General features: G+C 39.4%; 1 protein-coding gene across 2 annotated transcripts; it reads left to right on the forward strand.

The window, feature by feature from the left end:
• The first annotated feature begins 1,095 nt into the window (after positions 1-1,095).
• On the forward strand, positions 1,096-15,024 carry LOC129868637 (FMR1-interacting protein NUFIP2-like). 2 transcript variants are annotated; one of them, XM_055942787.1, is made up of 4 exons: positions 1,096-1,328; positions 2,858-4,534; positions 8,097-8,129; positions 8,296-15,024. In XM_055942787.1, the coding sequence occupies exons 1-4, from the start codon at positions 1,181-1,183 to the stop codon at positions 8,346-8,348; spliced, it is 1,911 nt and encodes a 636-aa protein (XP_055798762.1). In that variant the 5' UTR covers positions 1,096-1,180; the 3' UTR covers positions 8,349-15,024. The 2 variants fall into 2 exon arrangements, with proteins under 2 accessions (XP_055798762.1, XP_055798764.1); XM_055942789.1 differs by lacking the exon at positions 1,096-1,328 and adding an exon at positions 1,762-2,060.
• The last annotated feature ends 1,883 nt before the right edge of the window (positions 15,025-16,907 follow it).

Here is a 16,907-nt window from a genome sequence, read left to right on the forward strand (position 1 = left end):
GACCACCAAACCTCTATGTGGCTCCTGTGAGAGAACGTCTAGTCCGCTCACTGCCACCCGTCCTACTGCATCACCCACAGTGCCAAAATGCGAGATTGAAAAGCAAATGAAAGAAAGAAGCCAGCAGCAACGGAACCGATGAGGTATTTCACATTGATGCATTTTCACTGCACTCAAGTAGACTTCCAGACGGCAACACAAGCACAGTGACCTCCGGCACCTTAGAGAGCAGGCTGGGAGAGGAGGGGTGAGGGTGGCTTAATCACTCGGACTTGGTCCTCTATGTGATGTGCATAAACCAATATTACATCTCTGTGGTGAGATGTCAAGTGGTGCTGGTGCCTTATGTTCATCAATAGGTAGTGGGAAATACCGGGTCTATCTTCATGGTGTATGAAAGCTATTCACAGTTTAATCCTTCTTATGGCATAGTAGTACCCTTAGGTTATGTCTGTATAATAATTTGTTTCATTACGTGCTTTTAAAATACAAATTGAGTGGTCACTTAGTGGTCAAACATTGACTACCAGTATTTGAAGATTAGGGTGGGATGAAATCTCTAAACTATGAAATGCCACCACCTGGTGCCTGGATAGCAATTTACAGTAGCTCTGACAGTAAGAGCTGTCCACCACACCATGTCAGATGGCTACAAAGCATATTCCAAATGTGTTAAACTATATTTTATAATTAGTATGCTTTTTACACAGACAGTATTTGTATCTTGATTAAATTGTTTCCCGTGTCAGTTGAATGCCGGCTAGAATGATGCATGATACAGAATTATGTATTGTAAAATCCAACCAACCACAATGTGATACATGCATAAACCGTATATGGACACATGTCTCAGCAGGTCTCAATGGTGTGTGTGACTGGACCACTTAGGGCAGTTCAGATTTGCTTGAATAAAATATAATCTCTACGCTTCTGATTTATATATTATTTCCAGTTGTTCAACCTGCATGAATGTATATATTGACAATACCTTCGCAATGTTGCTGGGGGAACCACCAACATTTTTAAAATACTTCTTAGATATACAGCTGACGAATACAGAGACCTCGAATAGCTTCCGTTTGTCAGTGGCGTTGATTGGACAGTTCAATAGTCTGCTTTCCCACTTGCCCAGTGAGCGGTGCACACTGGTAGACGAGCTCGGATATTATATTACACTTCAATGGAGGAACAGCCCAAAGATCGGGCACAAGAGAGACGATATCACCACCATGGAGAAGAAAGAAACCCCATTCAATACAAAACAGCTCTAAAAAATGATCAGATCTACTTCCAGTACCAGCATCAGGAAACGCAGACGAAGAAAACAGGTTGGGCCATCCGGAAAAGTTAGCAAGCTAGCTAATGTCAATGACTTAGCTAGCCAGTTTATTACTTACGTCGATGTAGCTTGCGTGACTCATAGCAGAGTGGTTGCAAGCTGTTAAAAAAAACATATTTAGCTCATTAGTTATCTGGGTCAAGCGCTGCATATTGCTGGATGGGGTAGTTAAACGTCGCGTGACAGCTGATGGTTTGACAGATGCGGATTGACCTTGTGCTCCGGTTTCCCCACCCATTTCTACATTTATGCTACTCCCTGACAAAATTCACCTGTGTTACTAATTAGTCATTTTGTAGTTGAATTATTTTGTCACGTGCATACATTGACTCTGTCAAAAAACTCATGCAAATTTGGTCGGAATTCCGTGAAATATTTTGCTAACAAAAACAAGCCGGCTCCACTGGAATGTTCTGAGTTGCCATTTCCCGTCGGCCATGTTAGAAAATGCGAGATAGAAAGCTAACGAGCTAGCTAGTTAATCCTAGCAACGAGAGTGAGATTTGTCCATAAAACAAGTTTCAATTTTATTTTGTTTACTACCACCTGGCTGCAGACAGGTCTGCAAAAGCAAGATGGCTAACTAACTAACTTTTGAGACTTTTCGGGGATTAAGTAGCTGGTTCGTGCCAGACATTTTACACTTGCAAGCAGGTTCGACTGGGTCGGGCCTGTTGCGTTTATTTAACCATGATGAAGCCACGCAAACATGTTAGCCTGGGTAGGTGATTTGCCGACATAGCATTTTCTTGCTAGCAAGCGGGCTGATTCATGGGATTTTTATTTTAATAAACAATTCAGAACCAATTTCTGCTTGTTTTAGCTAACTAAGTACGTGACTTGAAATGTAATTGTAGCCAGTTTCTTTCGATAAGTTCACACTTGATGGCATGCATAAAACAAAATGTTACATACCTTGGCTTCAGTTCAGACAAGAAAATAGAACACCATTTAACACAATTTTAGTTATTCTGGCTATAACATTAACATGTTATTTGTTAATCAATATTTTATACAGGTATTTTAGGCGCAATGGCATAATCTTTCATCTAGTTTAAAATGTTGTCTTTAGATGCTAGTATGGAACGTATTTTAGTATTAGCTGGCGAAGTCAAGCCTAGTTACATTGTCAACCACCTTCCCCTTATCAAACGTTATAGGACAATGTTATGGTAATTTCTACCTACAGCACACATTTTTCTTCAGTGATTTATGTATGGTATCTAGTCACAAGTAGGCTATGGGACTACTATGTTCAAGGGAATCTGATCTGGCACTGGTGTGTGGTTGTTTGCTGCCAGCTGACCTTTTCAGTCTACAGCATTTTATTAAGGCCTTGCCATGTTTCCTGTGAAAGGAGCTGCGAGCTTGCATTCTTGTAGACAGATTAGGTATATTAGTCCCTTTTGATATATTTGGAGAGTGAGGTGGTAGGGAATTATGGACTTTGCTTGGACTTTATAGTCTAAAGAAGTATTATTGACAGTGCAACTAACTTTCTTTTGTTTTCTTTTACAGGCAATGGAAAAATAAACACCGGGGAGGTGGCGGGGGAGAAGATTCTGTCTGCAAAGGATTTTGTTGGTATCCCTCTTCCCACCAACAGCAATGGTAACAGACATTTGATAAATGCTAACGTAAAACAGAAGTCAACACGAAATGTTTTTACCACTCTTTCAAAAGTGGGCAGCAAAGAGGGTCTTGTTCACAAGAAGAATATGGACCGCATAAATGACAAGGCCCTGGATTTCACTAATCACTATGAGGGAAAGTTTTTGGACAAAAAGGAATCTGCTTTGTTTCTGAATGGGGTGGTAAACTCTGCTCATATTACAAATGGTTACTCCAGCAAGACACCCCCTGATAATGATGGCAGTGGCTCAGAAGGTGGATATACTACTCCTAAGAAACGTAAGACCAGACGCAACAGCATCAAGAACACAGAGCATGTGACAAGAGAAAGGGAGAGAGTCATGCAGCAGGGCAATGCCACACAGGAGCCAGAGGTTTCTGGACTTGAACCAACAGAGAAATTGGTGAGCTCGCGAGTTGTCCATAAAGCAGACGCCCAGACAGCAGTCAAGCGGATGGATGCTCCAGAGGTGGCTATGGGTGAACTGCAGAAGAAAAACTCAGACAGTAAGACTGCTGCAGGTGCCTTTGGTAAAAAGTTTGAGAATAGGCCTAAAGCCAAGCTCTCCTCCTCTTCAAAAGAGGACTCTTGGACTTTATTCAAGCCGCCTCCAGTATTTCCTGTGGACAACAGTAGTGCTAAAATAGTGCCCAAGATTAGTTATGCAAGTAAAGTTAAGGAGAACCTCAACAAAGCAGCCCAGACTGGAGGAGAGGTGCAGCCTCCTCAGGTGCCTGGTAGACTCTCGCAGGTCCCCATGTCTGCTATGAAAACCATCATCTCAGCTAGCTTTACTAATGGCCCCGTTTCTGGAGATGGAAATAGTTGCCCGTCTGTTGGTACCTTCTTCACTCCCGCTGCTAGTAGTATTCCGCCAGCCCCCTCTCTCCCATGTGGGGAGAACGTAGCATCCACTTTGGACAATGACTATAACTCTTTAACCAACCCTGCAGCTGTAGATCTGAGAAAGTGTACTCTTTTCATTTACCCCCTAAACCCTTTAAATATGCAACCTGTGCTCCCTAGTGCTCGCCAATTGGACACCCAGGCTGCTCAGACAAATCAGAAAGCCTTGGGGGACATTTTCCAGAATCAGTGGGGGCTGTCTTTCATCAATGAGCCAAACGTGGGGCCAGAAGGAGGAAGCGGGCCGGTGGCTGCCGTGTTGGGCAAGGCTGCGGTGGTAACATTTCAAGGGGAGCAATGCCCTGCTGCCAAGCCAGGCCTTGACTCTAATCTATCAATCCCAGAGCCTTTGCCTCTCACTTTGGCTCAAGACTCAGAGAAAAGGACTAGTGCCCCAGCTTGCCCACCTGCTACAGTGAAGGGTGAGGATGGGGAAAAGGCTCAGCTGTCTAGACAGGACAAGACAAAGGGTGAGGCTAAGAGTCCAGGTGCAGTTTTTTTGGCCTCTTGTAAAGACATTAGTGCTGTGCCTGCCCAGGTCCCCCTGACCAACCTGGTGTTGGGTCTGTCTAAAGAGCCGCCCCATTCTAAGAGCCTGGACAGAGGTAGCTGGGGGTCGTTTGATCTGAAAGCTGCTGTTACTTATCACACTAAAGGTAACTCCTCTTCCCCTGCTTTATCAATTCTATGAACATATTAGAGGTCGACCGATTTTATGATTTTAACACCGATAGCGATTTATTGGAGGACCAAAAAAAGCCGATACCGATTAATCGGCCTAAATATTTTTTTAATATATATATATATATTTGTAATAATGATTATTACAACAATACTGAATGAGCACTTTTTTTATAATACATGAATAAAATCTATTTAGTCTCAAATAAATATTGAAACATGCTCAATTTGGTTTAAATAATGCAAAAACGCAGTGTTGGAGAAGAAAGTAAAAGTGCAACACGTGCCATGTAAAAAGGATAAAGTTTAAGTTCCTTGCTCAGAACATGAGAACATATGAAGCTGGTTGTTAAATATTCCCAGTTCTTCAATATTCCCAGTTAAGTTTTAGGTTGTAGTTATTATAGGAATTATGACGCGTCGACCATTTCTCTCTCTACCATTTGTATTTCATATACCTTTGACTATTGGATGTTCTAATAGGCACTTTAGTTTTGCCAGCCTATTCTCAGGAGTTGATAGGCTTGAAGTCATAAACAGCGCTGTGTCTCAAGTAGAGGTCGGCCGATTAATCGGAATGGCCGATTATTTAGGGCCGATTTCAAGTTTTCATAACAATCGGAAATCTGTATTTTTGGACCGATTTGGCCAAATTTAAATATATTTTTGAACACCTTTTTATTTAACTAGGCAAGTCAGTTAAGAAAACATTCTTATTTTCAATGATTGCCTAGGAACGGTGGGTTTAGTGCCTTGTTCAGGGGCAGGACAACAGATCTTTACCTTGTCAGCTCAGGGATTCAATCTTGTAACCTTACGGTTAACTAGTCCAACGCTCTAACCACCTGCCTCATGAGGAGACTGCCTGTTACGCGAATGCAGTAAGAAGCCAAGGTAAGTTGCTAGCTAGCATTAAACTTATCTTATAAAAAACAATCAATCAATCATAATCACTAGTTAACTACACATGGTTGATGATATTACTAGTTTATCTAGCGTGTCCTCCGCTGCATATAATCGATGCGGTGGCATTCGCAAAAAAGGACTGTCGTTGCTCCAATGTGTACCTAACGATAAACATCAATGCCTTTTTTTAAATCATTACACAAGTATATATTTTTAAGCCTGTATATTTAGTTAATATTGCCTGCTAACATGAATTTCTTTTAACAAGGAAAAATGGTGTGACTTCTCTTGCAACAGAGTCAGGGTATATGCAGCAGTTTGGGCCGCCTGGCTCATTGCAAACTGCGTGAAGACTATTTCTTCCTAACAAAGACAGCCAACTTCGCCAAACGGGGGATGATTTAACAAAAGCGCATTTGCGAAAAAAGCACAATCGATGCACGACCGTACCTAACCATAAACATCAATGCCTTTCTTAAAATCAATACACAGAAGTATAGATTTTTAAACCTGCATATTTAGCTGAAAGAAATCCAGGTTAGCAGGCAATATTAACCAGGTGAAATTGTGTCACTTCTCTTGCATTCATTGCATGCAGAGTCAGGGTATATGCAACAGTTTGGGCCGCCTGGCTCATTGCGAACTAATTTGCCAGAATTTGACGTAATTATGACATAACATTGAAGGTTGTGCAATGTAACAGGAATATTTAGACTTAGGGATGCCACCCGTTAGATAAAATACGTAACGGTTCCGTATTTCACTGAAAGGATAAACGTTTGGTTCTCGAGATGATAGTTTCCGGTTTCGACCATATTAATGACCTAAGGCTCGTATTTCTGTGTTATTATGTTATAATTAAGTCTATGATTTGATAGAGCAGTCTGACTGAGCGATGGTAGGCACCAGCAGGCTCGTAAGCATTCATTCAAACAGCACTTTTGTGCGTTTTGCCAGCAGCTCGTCGCTGGGCTTCAAGCATTGCGCTGTGTATGACTTCAAGCCTATCAACTCCCGAGATTAGGCTGGTGTAAGCGATGTGAAATGGCTAGCTAGTTAGCGGGGTGCACGCTAATATCGTTTCAAACGTCACTCGCTCTGAGACTTGGAGTAGTTGTTCCCTTTGCTCTGCATGGGTAACGCTGCTTCGAGAGTGGCTGTTGTCGATGTGTTCCTGGTTCGAGCCCAGGTAGGAGCGAGGCAATACTAAAGTGCCTATAAGAACATTCAATAGTCAAAGGTATATGAAATACAAATTAAATAGAGAGAAATAGTCCTATAATTCCTATAATAACTACAACCTAAAACTTCTTACCTGGGAATATTGAAGACTCATGTTAAAAGGAACCACCTACTTTCATGTTCTCATGTTCTGAGCAAGGAACTTAAACGTTAGCTTTCTTACATGGCACATTGCACTTTTACTTTTTCCAATGCTTTGTTTTTGTATTATTTAAACCAAATTGAACATGTTTCATTATTTATTTGAGGCTAAATTGATTTTATTGATCTATTATATTAAGTTAAAATAAGTGTTCATTCAGTATTGTTGTAATTGTCATGATTACAAATACATTTTAAAAAATCGGCCGATGAATCGTATCGGCTTTCTTTGGTCCTCCAATAATCGGTATCGGTGTTGAAAAATCATAGTCGGTCGACCTCTAGTCTCAAGCATTGCTAAGAGCTGCTCGCAAAAGCAGTAAAGTTTGAATGAATGCTTACGAGCCTGCTGCCGCCTACCACCGCTCAGTCAGACTGCTCTACCAAATCATAGACTTAATTATAATAAACACAGAAATACGAGCCTTTGGTCTTTAATATGGTTAAATCTGGAAACTATAATTTCGAAAACAAAACATTTATTCTTTCAGTGAAATACGGAACCAAACCAAAATTCTGGCAAATTAGTTCGCAACGAGCCAGACTGCCCAAATTGTTGCACATATCCTGACTCCGCGTGCAATGAACGCAAGAGAAGTGACACAATTTCCCTAGTTGATATGGCCTGCTAACATGAATTTCTTTTAACTAAATATGCAGGTTTTAAAAAATACTTCTGTGTATTGATTTTAAGAAGGGCATTGATGTTTATGGTTAGTTACATTCGTGCAACGATTGTGCTTTTTTCGTGAATGCGAGTTTGTTAAATCATCCCCCGTTTGGCGAAGTAGGCTGTGACTCGATGATAAATTAACATGCACCGCATTGATTATATGCAACGCAGGACAAGCTAGGTAACCTAGTAATATCATCAACAATGTGTAGCTAAATAGTGATTATGTGAAGAGTGATTATTTTTTTACAAGATAAGTTTTTAATGCTAGCTAGCAACTTACCTTGGCTCCTTGTTGCACTCGCATAACAGGTGGTCAGCCTGCCACGGAGTTTCCTCGTGGAATGCAATGTAATCGGCCATAATCGGAGTCCAGAAATGCCAGTTACAGATTATGAAAACTTGAAATCGGACCCATTTAATCTAATATGTATTACACATTAGTAGCGTTAACCTACTATTTCACTTGCACCAAAAGCTTTAAATCCATTAGCTTCACATTAAAGACAATGTGTCTAATAATAAAATTGTCTTATGCATCTGGAGATGATAATCATTTTTTTTTTTCTCTACAGAAATGGAATATGTTTTCAATTTGCAAAAACAAGGTAAAGTAAAAGGTCTCTTTTCTGTGTAGTGTATTTTTAAAGATGTGAAGTTGGGTTTTCTATTTGATGTTCAAAGGTATACAGCTGAAGTTTGAATAACATGCATTATGCGTTAACTAAGTTCCCCAGGGCTTACACACTCAATTTCTGTCCTTCTCCCCCCCAGATCCAAAAAGAGTAGTCTGTTATGACAAGACCAAGGATGGACCTGATCAGTGAGGTAGTGCATGTCAACAATTACATGTACCTTCTCCCTACCTGGGTGCTGCAGATGTCTTCTTTGGCGGTTATGATCCCTTTGGAAAACAAACTTGAGTCAACTGTGATATTGGGACAGAAAGATGTGTGTCCTGTGACATACATTTATTGGAATACAGAATGGGATAATGGGATTCGTTTTTGGGGGGTGCGTCAAAGAAGAGGAAGATGACAAGGGAAGGTGTAATATGAGGAAATATTAATCCAATTATTGGCATTAAGTTGAGCGCAGGAGCTTTTGCTGACGCTCTGGACTACACAAAGACTCAAACACTTGAAAGAAATTTTGGGTGCCTCTCTCATGTGAATGGACACTTGTGACACTTTCTGCTGTAATAGATGTTGGTCTCATAGCTCCTTCCTCTGGGTGTTGGGGACATAAGACTGAGGAAGGTGCAAACTGCACCTCCCGAGCCTTTATCCTCTTGCCCATTGAACTGTGGTGACTGTATGACAGTAGGATGCCTCAATCGTTTTATTTCCTCATGCATTCAAATTAGTCCAATATATGTACATTTGTGTATGTGTTATGATTTATGCATACACATCAGTATATGTGCACATTTGAATACATTTTAAAAGAAAATTATCTCAATTCTAAGAACGCCTTGAAATTTACAAAATGTGAAGATTATGAGAAGGCTGGTAGTATTGATAGTCCTGTTAGGCTGCAGGTTAAATGAGAAATATATATGTTGAGGGAACGCATTTGTCTTAATTACTTTAGTGAAATAACTATGCCCAGCAAAGACCTGACTGCTTGGTATCAGTTTTGACAACTATTTTACTCTGTTTTTGTATGGTTTAGCGATTTCAGATGTGATCTACAGTAGCAACAAGCTCCCAGAGCACAGATAGAGACGTGTCAAATCGGAATGAAACTAAAGCCGTGTCATAATCTCGTGGTTCGGTTGTCAGTTTTTGGTAGCCGTGCTAATCAGTAAAAAAGTTTTGGCATTAATTGTCTTTATCTGAGTTTAGCTTTATTTGTACTTTTATTTCTTAACACTTGCTGTTTTCAGTCTACAAATTTCATTAACTTCAGATTACGATTGATGTAGGCTGTTCCTTAATTTTAGTTGTAGGTTCTCTTGAGCTTTTCACTTGATTGTGGGAGTTTTTGGGAAGATGAGAGAAGTGACATTGTGGAGCAAGGGCTATCTATGTAAGTGATATTTCACCCCCAAAAAACAAAACAAAATCACACAAAAAAAAAAATGTTTGTATTTCATCAGTAAGGAGGTTCAAAATGTCTAATTCATTAGGCCTGTCTAAGCTATATTTGCTGACACCATGTGGAGAAATGGCAAATTTCCTATTTTCTTTCTCAAGCAATTTGCTTTTGATTTGCTGACCAACCTGTTCAGCATATGATACTATTTGCCCTTTCAGCATTTGGTCTTTAATCTCTCTCTTATGACAATGTATTTCTTGCATGTGTGGATGAGATGTGAGAAGTCGCAGTATAATATAACCAAGCAAATTTTAGACAGAAAACAATCGCAATAGTAATCATTTCATGCCCCAGACCAGCCGCTCTTTGTTATACTGTGCATAGAGATTTGGTGGTGATGACGTTTCATAATACTGTATCATCGCGTTAGTCTTTGATCAAAGTGATTGTGTCAAGAGGCCTAAATATGTCAAGGCAGGACAAATTTGGCAATACAATGAGTGGACAACCACGATGTCATTGGTACTACCATCTCCCTCTGGGTTTTTGGTTTTGCGCTAAGGAAGGACATTAGTTTCTTTTCTCTAGCATAAATTATTTGGTTGTGTGGATTAATAGCACTTTATTTAACATAGTTTTTTAAAAATCTTTCAATTACTACAGATATACAGTACCAGTCAAGTTTGGACACACCTACTTGTTCAAGGGTTTTTCTTTATTTTTACTATTTTCTGCATTGTAGAATAACAATGAAGACCTCCAAAACTATGAAATAACCAAAAAAGTGTTAAACAAAGTAGCCACTCTTTGCCTTGACTGCTTTGCACACTCTTGGCATTCTGTCAACCAGCTTCACCTGGAATGCTTTTCAAACAGTCTTGAATGAGTTCCCACATATGCTGAGCACTTGTTGGCTGCTTTTCCTTCACTCTGCGGTCCAACTCATCACAAACCATCTCAATTGGCTTGAGGTTGGGTGATTGTGGAGGCCAGCACTCCATCACTCTCCTTCTTGGTCAAATAGCCATTACACAGTCTGGAGGTGTGTTGGGTCATTGTCTTGTTGAAAAACAAATGATAGTCCCCCAGATGGGATGGCATATCGCTGCTGTGGTAGCCATGCTGGTAAAGTGTGCCTTGAATTCTAAATAAATCACTGACAGCGTCACCAGTAGAGCACCATCACACTTCCATGCTTCACGGTGAGATTCACACATGCGGAGATCATCCGTTCACCTACTCTGCATCTCACAAAGACACAGCGGTTAGAACCAGAAATCTTAAATTTAGACTCCTCAGACCAAAGGACAGATTTCCACCAGTCTAATGTCCATTGCTCGTGTTTCCTGGCCCAAGTAAGTCTCTTATTATTGGTGTCTTTTAGTAGTGGTTTGTTTGCAGCAATTAGACCATGAAGGCCTGATTCTCCTCTGAACAGTTGATGCGGAGATGATTCTGTTACTTGAACTTTGACGCATTTATTTGGGCTGCAATCTAAGCAATTTATCCTTTGCAGCAGAGGTAACTCAGGGTCTTTCTTTCCTGTGGCAGTACTCATGAGAGCCAGTTTCTTCATCAGCGCTTGATGGTTTTTGCGACTGCACTTGAAACTTTCAAAGTTCTTTACATTTTCTGAATTGACTGACCTTCATGTCTTAAAGTAATGAGCTGTTCTTGCCTTAATATGGACTTAGCACTGTTTGGTAAAAGACCATCTTCTGTATACCACCCCTACCTTGTCACAACATAACTGATTGACTCAAACACATTAAGAAGGAAAGAAATTCCACAAATTAACTTAAGGCACACCTGTTAATTGAAATGCATTCCAGATGACTACCTCATGAAGCTGGTTGAGAGAATGCCAAGAGTGTGCAAAGCTGTCAAGGCAAAGGGTGGCTACTTTGAAGAATTTAAACTCTATTGATTTAACCCATTTTTGGTTACTACATGATTCCATGTGCTATTTCATAGTTTTGATGTCTTCACTATTATTCTACAATGTAGAAAATAGTGAAAATAAAGAAAAACCCATGAATGAGTAGGTGTGTTCAAACATTTGACTGGTACTGTGTATATATTTATATAATGGCATACTAACTTCTTTTAAGAATGGCTTTGGTTGGGCTGTTCTTTTTAAGAAAAATAAATGAATAAATACAAAATGTCACTCAGGTAGCATTGGTAAAGCCATGACAAAGTTGGAACAATTTTGTTTTCTGCCAAATGGTTCAGAACAAGATCCTCATATTGTGCTCAAATTTGAATTGCTAAAATATTGAATTGGAGTCATATTTAATACTAAACTACAGAGCTGTGATAAAATACCAAAATATTTAGCTTACAGAAAACACTGACATTGCTTGCAAGCAGCTGTCATACATGTTATGTAGGCTTCAAACCTTTTAAGTTCTCTGTTTAGGCAATTTCACTTTAAGCACACTGATTTGCACCGTTTTCCACCTGTTATTGGATCTCTTACTGTCCTTGATTCTTTTGTCATTCATGACCTGAAGCACTTCTCTGTGTTCCCAGTCCAGGTTATATGCAATGGCAGGAATCTATGTCTGTGCTTCCTAGTCCAGCCCTCTCTTGTGTTTTCTGGTCACATCATGGCTTGTTCTTGCAGACTGAGAGGGAACTACAAGAAGGTCACATATACCCCTGCTGTGTACAAAACTGTGTCTCACATACACTTAAAGGGCAATTCTGCCACTTTTCAACCTCATTCATCATCTCCGCACCATACCAGTGTCTACATATGAAAAACGCACATTTCTGTGGTTTAGAAGAAAGGTCCTAAAAAAATGCTTCTCTGTGACATCACAGGGTAGGTTTTAAAAGTAAGAAACTGATTTTCCAAAACCTGCAACAAGTTTCTAGCCAGAGGGAGGGTATTTTCTTGCTCCCCATGTCATTGTGAATCTCATTGCATTTGAAAAATTGCTGTTATCAGGTAGAACTTTTTAGTAATGCACCATTTTCACATATGTAGACACTGGTATTGTGCTGGAGATAATGACAATTAGGTTGAAAAGTGGTGAGATTGCCCTTTTTTAAGTTACTTCGCTGTGGAATTCAAAGCAAAGGATAGACCTCTGGATGTGGTATTTTACTAAGTGTTATCAGATGGGGAAACTCTTATCGAGCAAAATAATATCTTATTTGGCTAATGCTGGACAATGGCGAAATTGATCGGTTTTATTTTGTCTTGATCGGCAGTGGGAATTGTTTTTGCGATGGACAACCAAGTTTGAATAGTTTGCAATGGTGACATTGACGGCAAAAAAATTAAATGAATATCTTTTTTAAATTTTATTACTTGTACTCTGAATGTTCATGCAGTCGATTTATGTTTCTTTACTTGGTTCCCCAAAATATTGGAATAGAAAACACCAGATCATACGTAAAAAAAACAAACAAGTTTGTCATTTTCATAACCCTAACCTCTTTTTTTAAATTTTATTTTTATTTTTAATCCTGAGTGGGAGAACAAGTATGCTTCTTTGTGAAAGCGGGCATGCAATCTCTTTGGAGTCGGTGTGCTCTAACAGTCCTAAGTACATATTATGTTCATTGTTTTGATCCAGACATGTCCCCTTTTATTTGATTCTTAAGAGGGCTCATTGATCTCTAGGGAAATAACACAAAAGTTTTCCCCCTTAGATATTTTAAAGCACTTAAGTAAAATGGGTATTTTTTGTATTTAAGAAAATAATATAGCTATATTACTTGAACGATAGTGTAGTAGGATGTAAACCAAAAACTGGTTCTTAATAGAGGAGTTGGTTTGAGACATACTCTGCTACAAGAGAGCGCGTTTGTGCTTTGTGTGGTGAAAGAAAATCGAGAAAGTGATTTCTGTCTGTATTTTCATCCTCCTTAGGACGTGCAATCACCTCAAGGATACTCGCACAGTCCTCCGAGTTCTGAATAGGAGGACTGCTGTTTGATGTGTGTGTAAAAGTGAGCTCTTCCAATTATATGCAAGTTTCACCTTTTTTTTCAAGACCCTTGTATCATGTTCATGTGCCTGTGTGAAAAGTATGCTTTTACAGTGATTAGGATCTTTTCTTCTTTAAAAAAATAATAATTTGTGCCATGTTTTTTTGTTAAAAAAAAAAATCAACATTTGCAATGCTGTTTAACATTTTTTACAGCTTCCTTTGCTGCATCCTTTCACTGACATGAAAGAAGCTGAAAGCAATGTGTGTTTTTAGATGTTTTGAAGGAAAATTTCACAGCTCAAAATCGAATGATGTACAAAATCTTTCAGTGGGCTTGCATTTTAATGAAAACTGCTTGGTGGTATATTATAGTCTGTCCGTCGTTAAGTTAGTAGAGCAATTTAGAATTTTACTTTTTAATTGTTCTAACGCATTAATGTATTAACTTTGTATGTTTAATAAGCTGTTTTTATTTTATTTTGTGTCACTTTAATTTATTTGTAGATGCACAACTAGAATGGAACTATTTTGCATCAAAGGAAAATGATGGGGAGAATTAGGCTGTCTCATTTTTTAAATCTTAACAAGTACCTACTTTTTAAAGACCATTTCATTATTGAATCTCAATTCTCATAATTTTATATACAGCCCCAATGTTCAGATCTTTGTGTCTGAAAACAAATGGTAATGGTGGACATATGAGCAATGAAAGAAATCCAGAGTGCGCCTATAAAGAATTTGTACTGTTTGACAACTCTTATTTCACGTTCGCCAAAGGTACACTACTCGGATATTCAGCCGCTGTATGGTCCATGCTCTTAGATTGGAAAGACTGATGGTTTAAGCCAGCCTTTGTCTGAGCCAACAGCAGCTGAATGCCACTGTGGGAGTCTGTGTTGGTATGAGTGAGGACAAATCTAAAATAAAACAACAACATGTAAATAGAAATCACAAATACCGAAAGTGCTGCTTCTTCATCCAGTTATCGATTGTCTGTAATGGGAAATGCTGGACTTAAGGTGAAAATGGAGTGAACATGGTCTCCCATGCCTCCTGTAAAAACATTTTTCTTTTGGGGGGGGGGGGGGGGGGGTTGGGATGGGGCCATTTTGTTTACTCTCTTTGGCACATGAGAGCTATTTGTAGATGCACATTATGTTAAAGACAAGGGAAAAGTGTTTATTTCTGGGGCTCTGAAAGGTGGTGTGGTCATACTGAGATGTGTGTCTTTAGAAAACAGCTGTGTGTGGTGCCAAGTCCATCTTTGTACTCTCTGTGCCTGTTGATGGTTTATCAATTGGCCCCTAGGAAATTTGTCCCTCAGAATTTGAGGCATTTACAAGTTGACATTTACAAGTTTTAGAGTGTGAAATGGTTTCATTTTCTGAATTTAACAAATGCTTATTTTATTTTTTGCATGATAATATCCCTCAATTTCCAAACAAATGTAATAAATGAAAGAAATTCAGTGTTCACAATTTCAGTTTCCATTAAAATGTAAAATTTTCTTTAAAAATCGTCACTGGTTTGTTTTTTAGTTCTCCCCTAACATTTTCAATTGAGATCTCATTGCAGGAAAACAAAGGATTTCACAGTAGGTCCGGTACAAGGCGTGGAAAATTAAGTGCACCTCACTCACCTATTGCTGAATTTTCCATGAAAATGGAAGTTTGCTGCAGCACCTAACGTCATGGTACATAGGCTATGTTGGTGAGCATTGATATCATTTACATTTAAGTCATTTAGCAGACGCTCTTATCCAGAGCAACTTACAAATTGGAAAGTTCATACATATTCATCCTGGTCCCCCCGTGGGGAATGAACCCACAACCCTGGCGTTGCAAGCGCCATGCTCTACCAACTGAGCCACACGGGACCATATCATGTTTGATTTCTGGTACCATTCTGCCATTTATATCAGTATTTTGGGATTAACAAATGTTGAAACATTTGCCCTGGTCTGGCAAGTAACAACAAAATGTTGTTTGTAATTCTAAACACAGTTCCTTCTATGCTACAGGTAGAGGACAAAACATGGAAACTGGGAAATGAGGAACAAGTACCCAAAGCAGAGGCTACTTTAGAAAGCAGGGAAATACTTCAGATAGCAGAGAAACAGTCTGTCATTTGTGTATGTCTAAAAAAAAAAATTAACACGGGTGGTGAAGCGCTGTCTGTTACCCTGAGAACATCCCCCCATCTCCTGGCTGTTCTGAACCACTACAGTATAGCCAGTCATACATTGTGGCAGGCAGCGCCTTGGGATTGAGTTTGCTGTTAGCTGGAATGATGTGTAATGATGCCTGTGTCTGGGCTTTCTGTTTCTCTGACTGTCACAGGGGCTGCATAGCAGATCTTAAATTTTTCTCTGATCTAGTTTGACTGTGTCTGCCTCGCTCGGTGGCATTGGTGGCATCCATCCTCAAAGCCCAACTGGAGTGTAGCAACAGGAGGGAAGAGAGTGGATTTGAACCTCCATTCCTGAAGCCAGAACAACAACCCACTTGTCAAATATTGGTCTCTTCTCTGTTTCATCCATTGCCTCCTGTGCTTTCTGTTATCCTTAGTTTAGTATTTTACTACTTTTCTTTCTGCATGTGTATAATATGTTTGTAGCTAAGTTAGTTGTGGTTGAAATTAATCACATCTGTTATCTGACAAATCCTCTTCCAGGCCAACAGCCCCATCCAGCAAGTATGGCTGCTGTTCAAACAAATTCACTGTAGACTTGATATTTATCTAAGAATTAAGGCAATATGAATAAATAATGCATATTTATTTTCAATAGTGTTTGATCCATGTACTGTATGAATACTGCTGAAGTTTGATTTGGTACAAGGGACGCTTGGTTCTAATAATATCCTGTACAGTTCCTGCTGGGCCTTGCTCTCCCTCTCCATCCCCCATCCTTTCCTGTTCACTGCCACTTTGAACCTGGCTCAGCATTGTTTAAGCTAGGGGCAAGGCCTCCAAATTTGAGGTAGCTGAGGTAGAACAAAACATAACCATGCTTTTTCATCTCCTATTTATGAAATGGATGGTTGTGTAAAAATATATTACTGAAAAAGTGGTTAAATTAACCAGATTTCCATCCAACCTTTTTGTGTAAGTAAAGTACATGTTGAATAAAAAATGTAATGACAGGCCTGATGGAAAATCTTAACAACACTACTCACTGTTTAGCACATGACCTCACATGTGACTCCTTAAAGAGATGGGTGAGGCAGGCTTAAGAGGGAGTGAAAAATGCAGAATGTGTGTAGACAAAGCTCTCCAGTAGGTGCCAAAACAAACATTCAAAGGCCATTTTCTAAAAAGTGAAGTTACACGTTTATCAACTTTCAAATCAGAATTACTTTCCCATTGTTCCTCAAAAATGCAGTGTATGATATACAAATT

This window comes from Salvelinus fontinalis, chromosome 13 (genome assembly GCF_029448725.1).
Source record: "Salvelinus fontinalis isolate EN_2023a chromosome 13, ASM2944872v1, whole genome shotgun sequence".
NCBI classification, from domain to species: Eukaryota; Metazoa; Chordata; class Actinopteri; order Salmoniformes; family Salmonidae; genus Salvelinus; species Salvelinus fontinalis.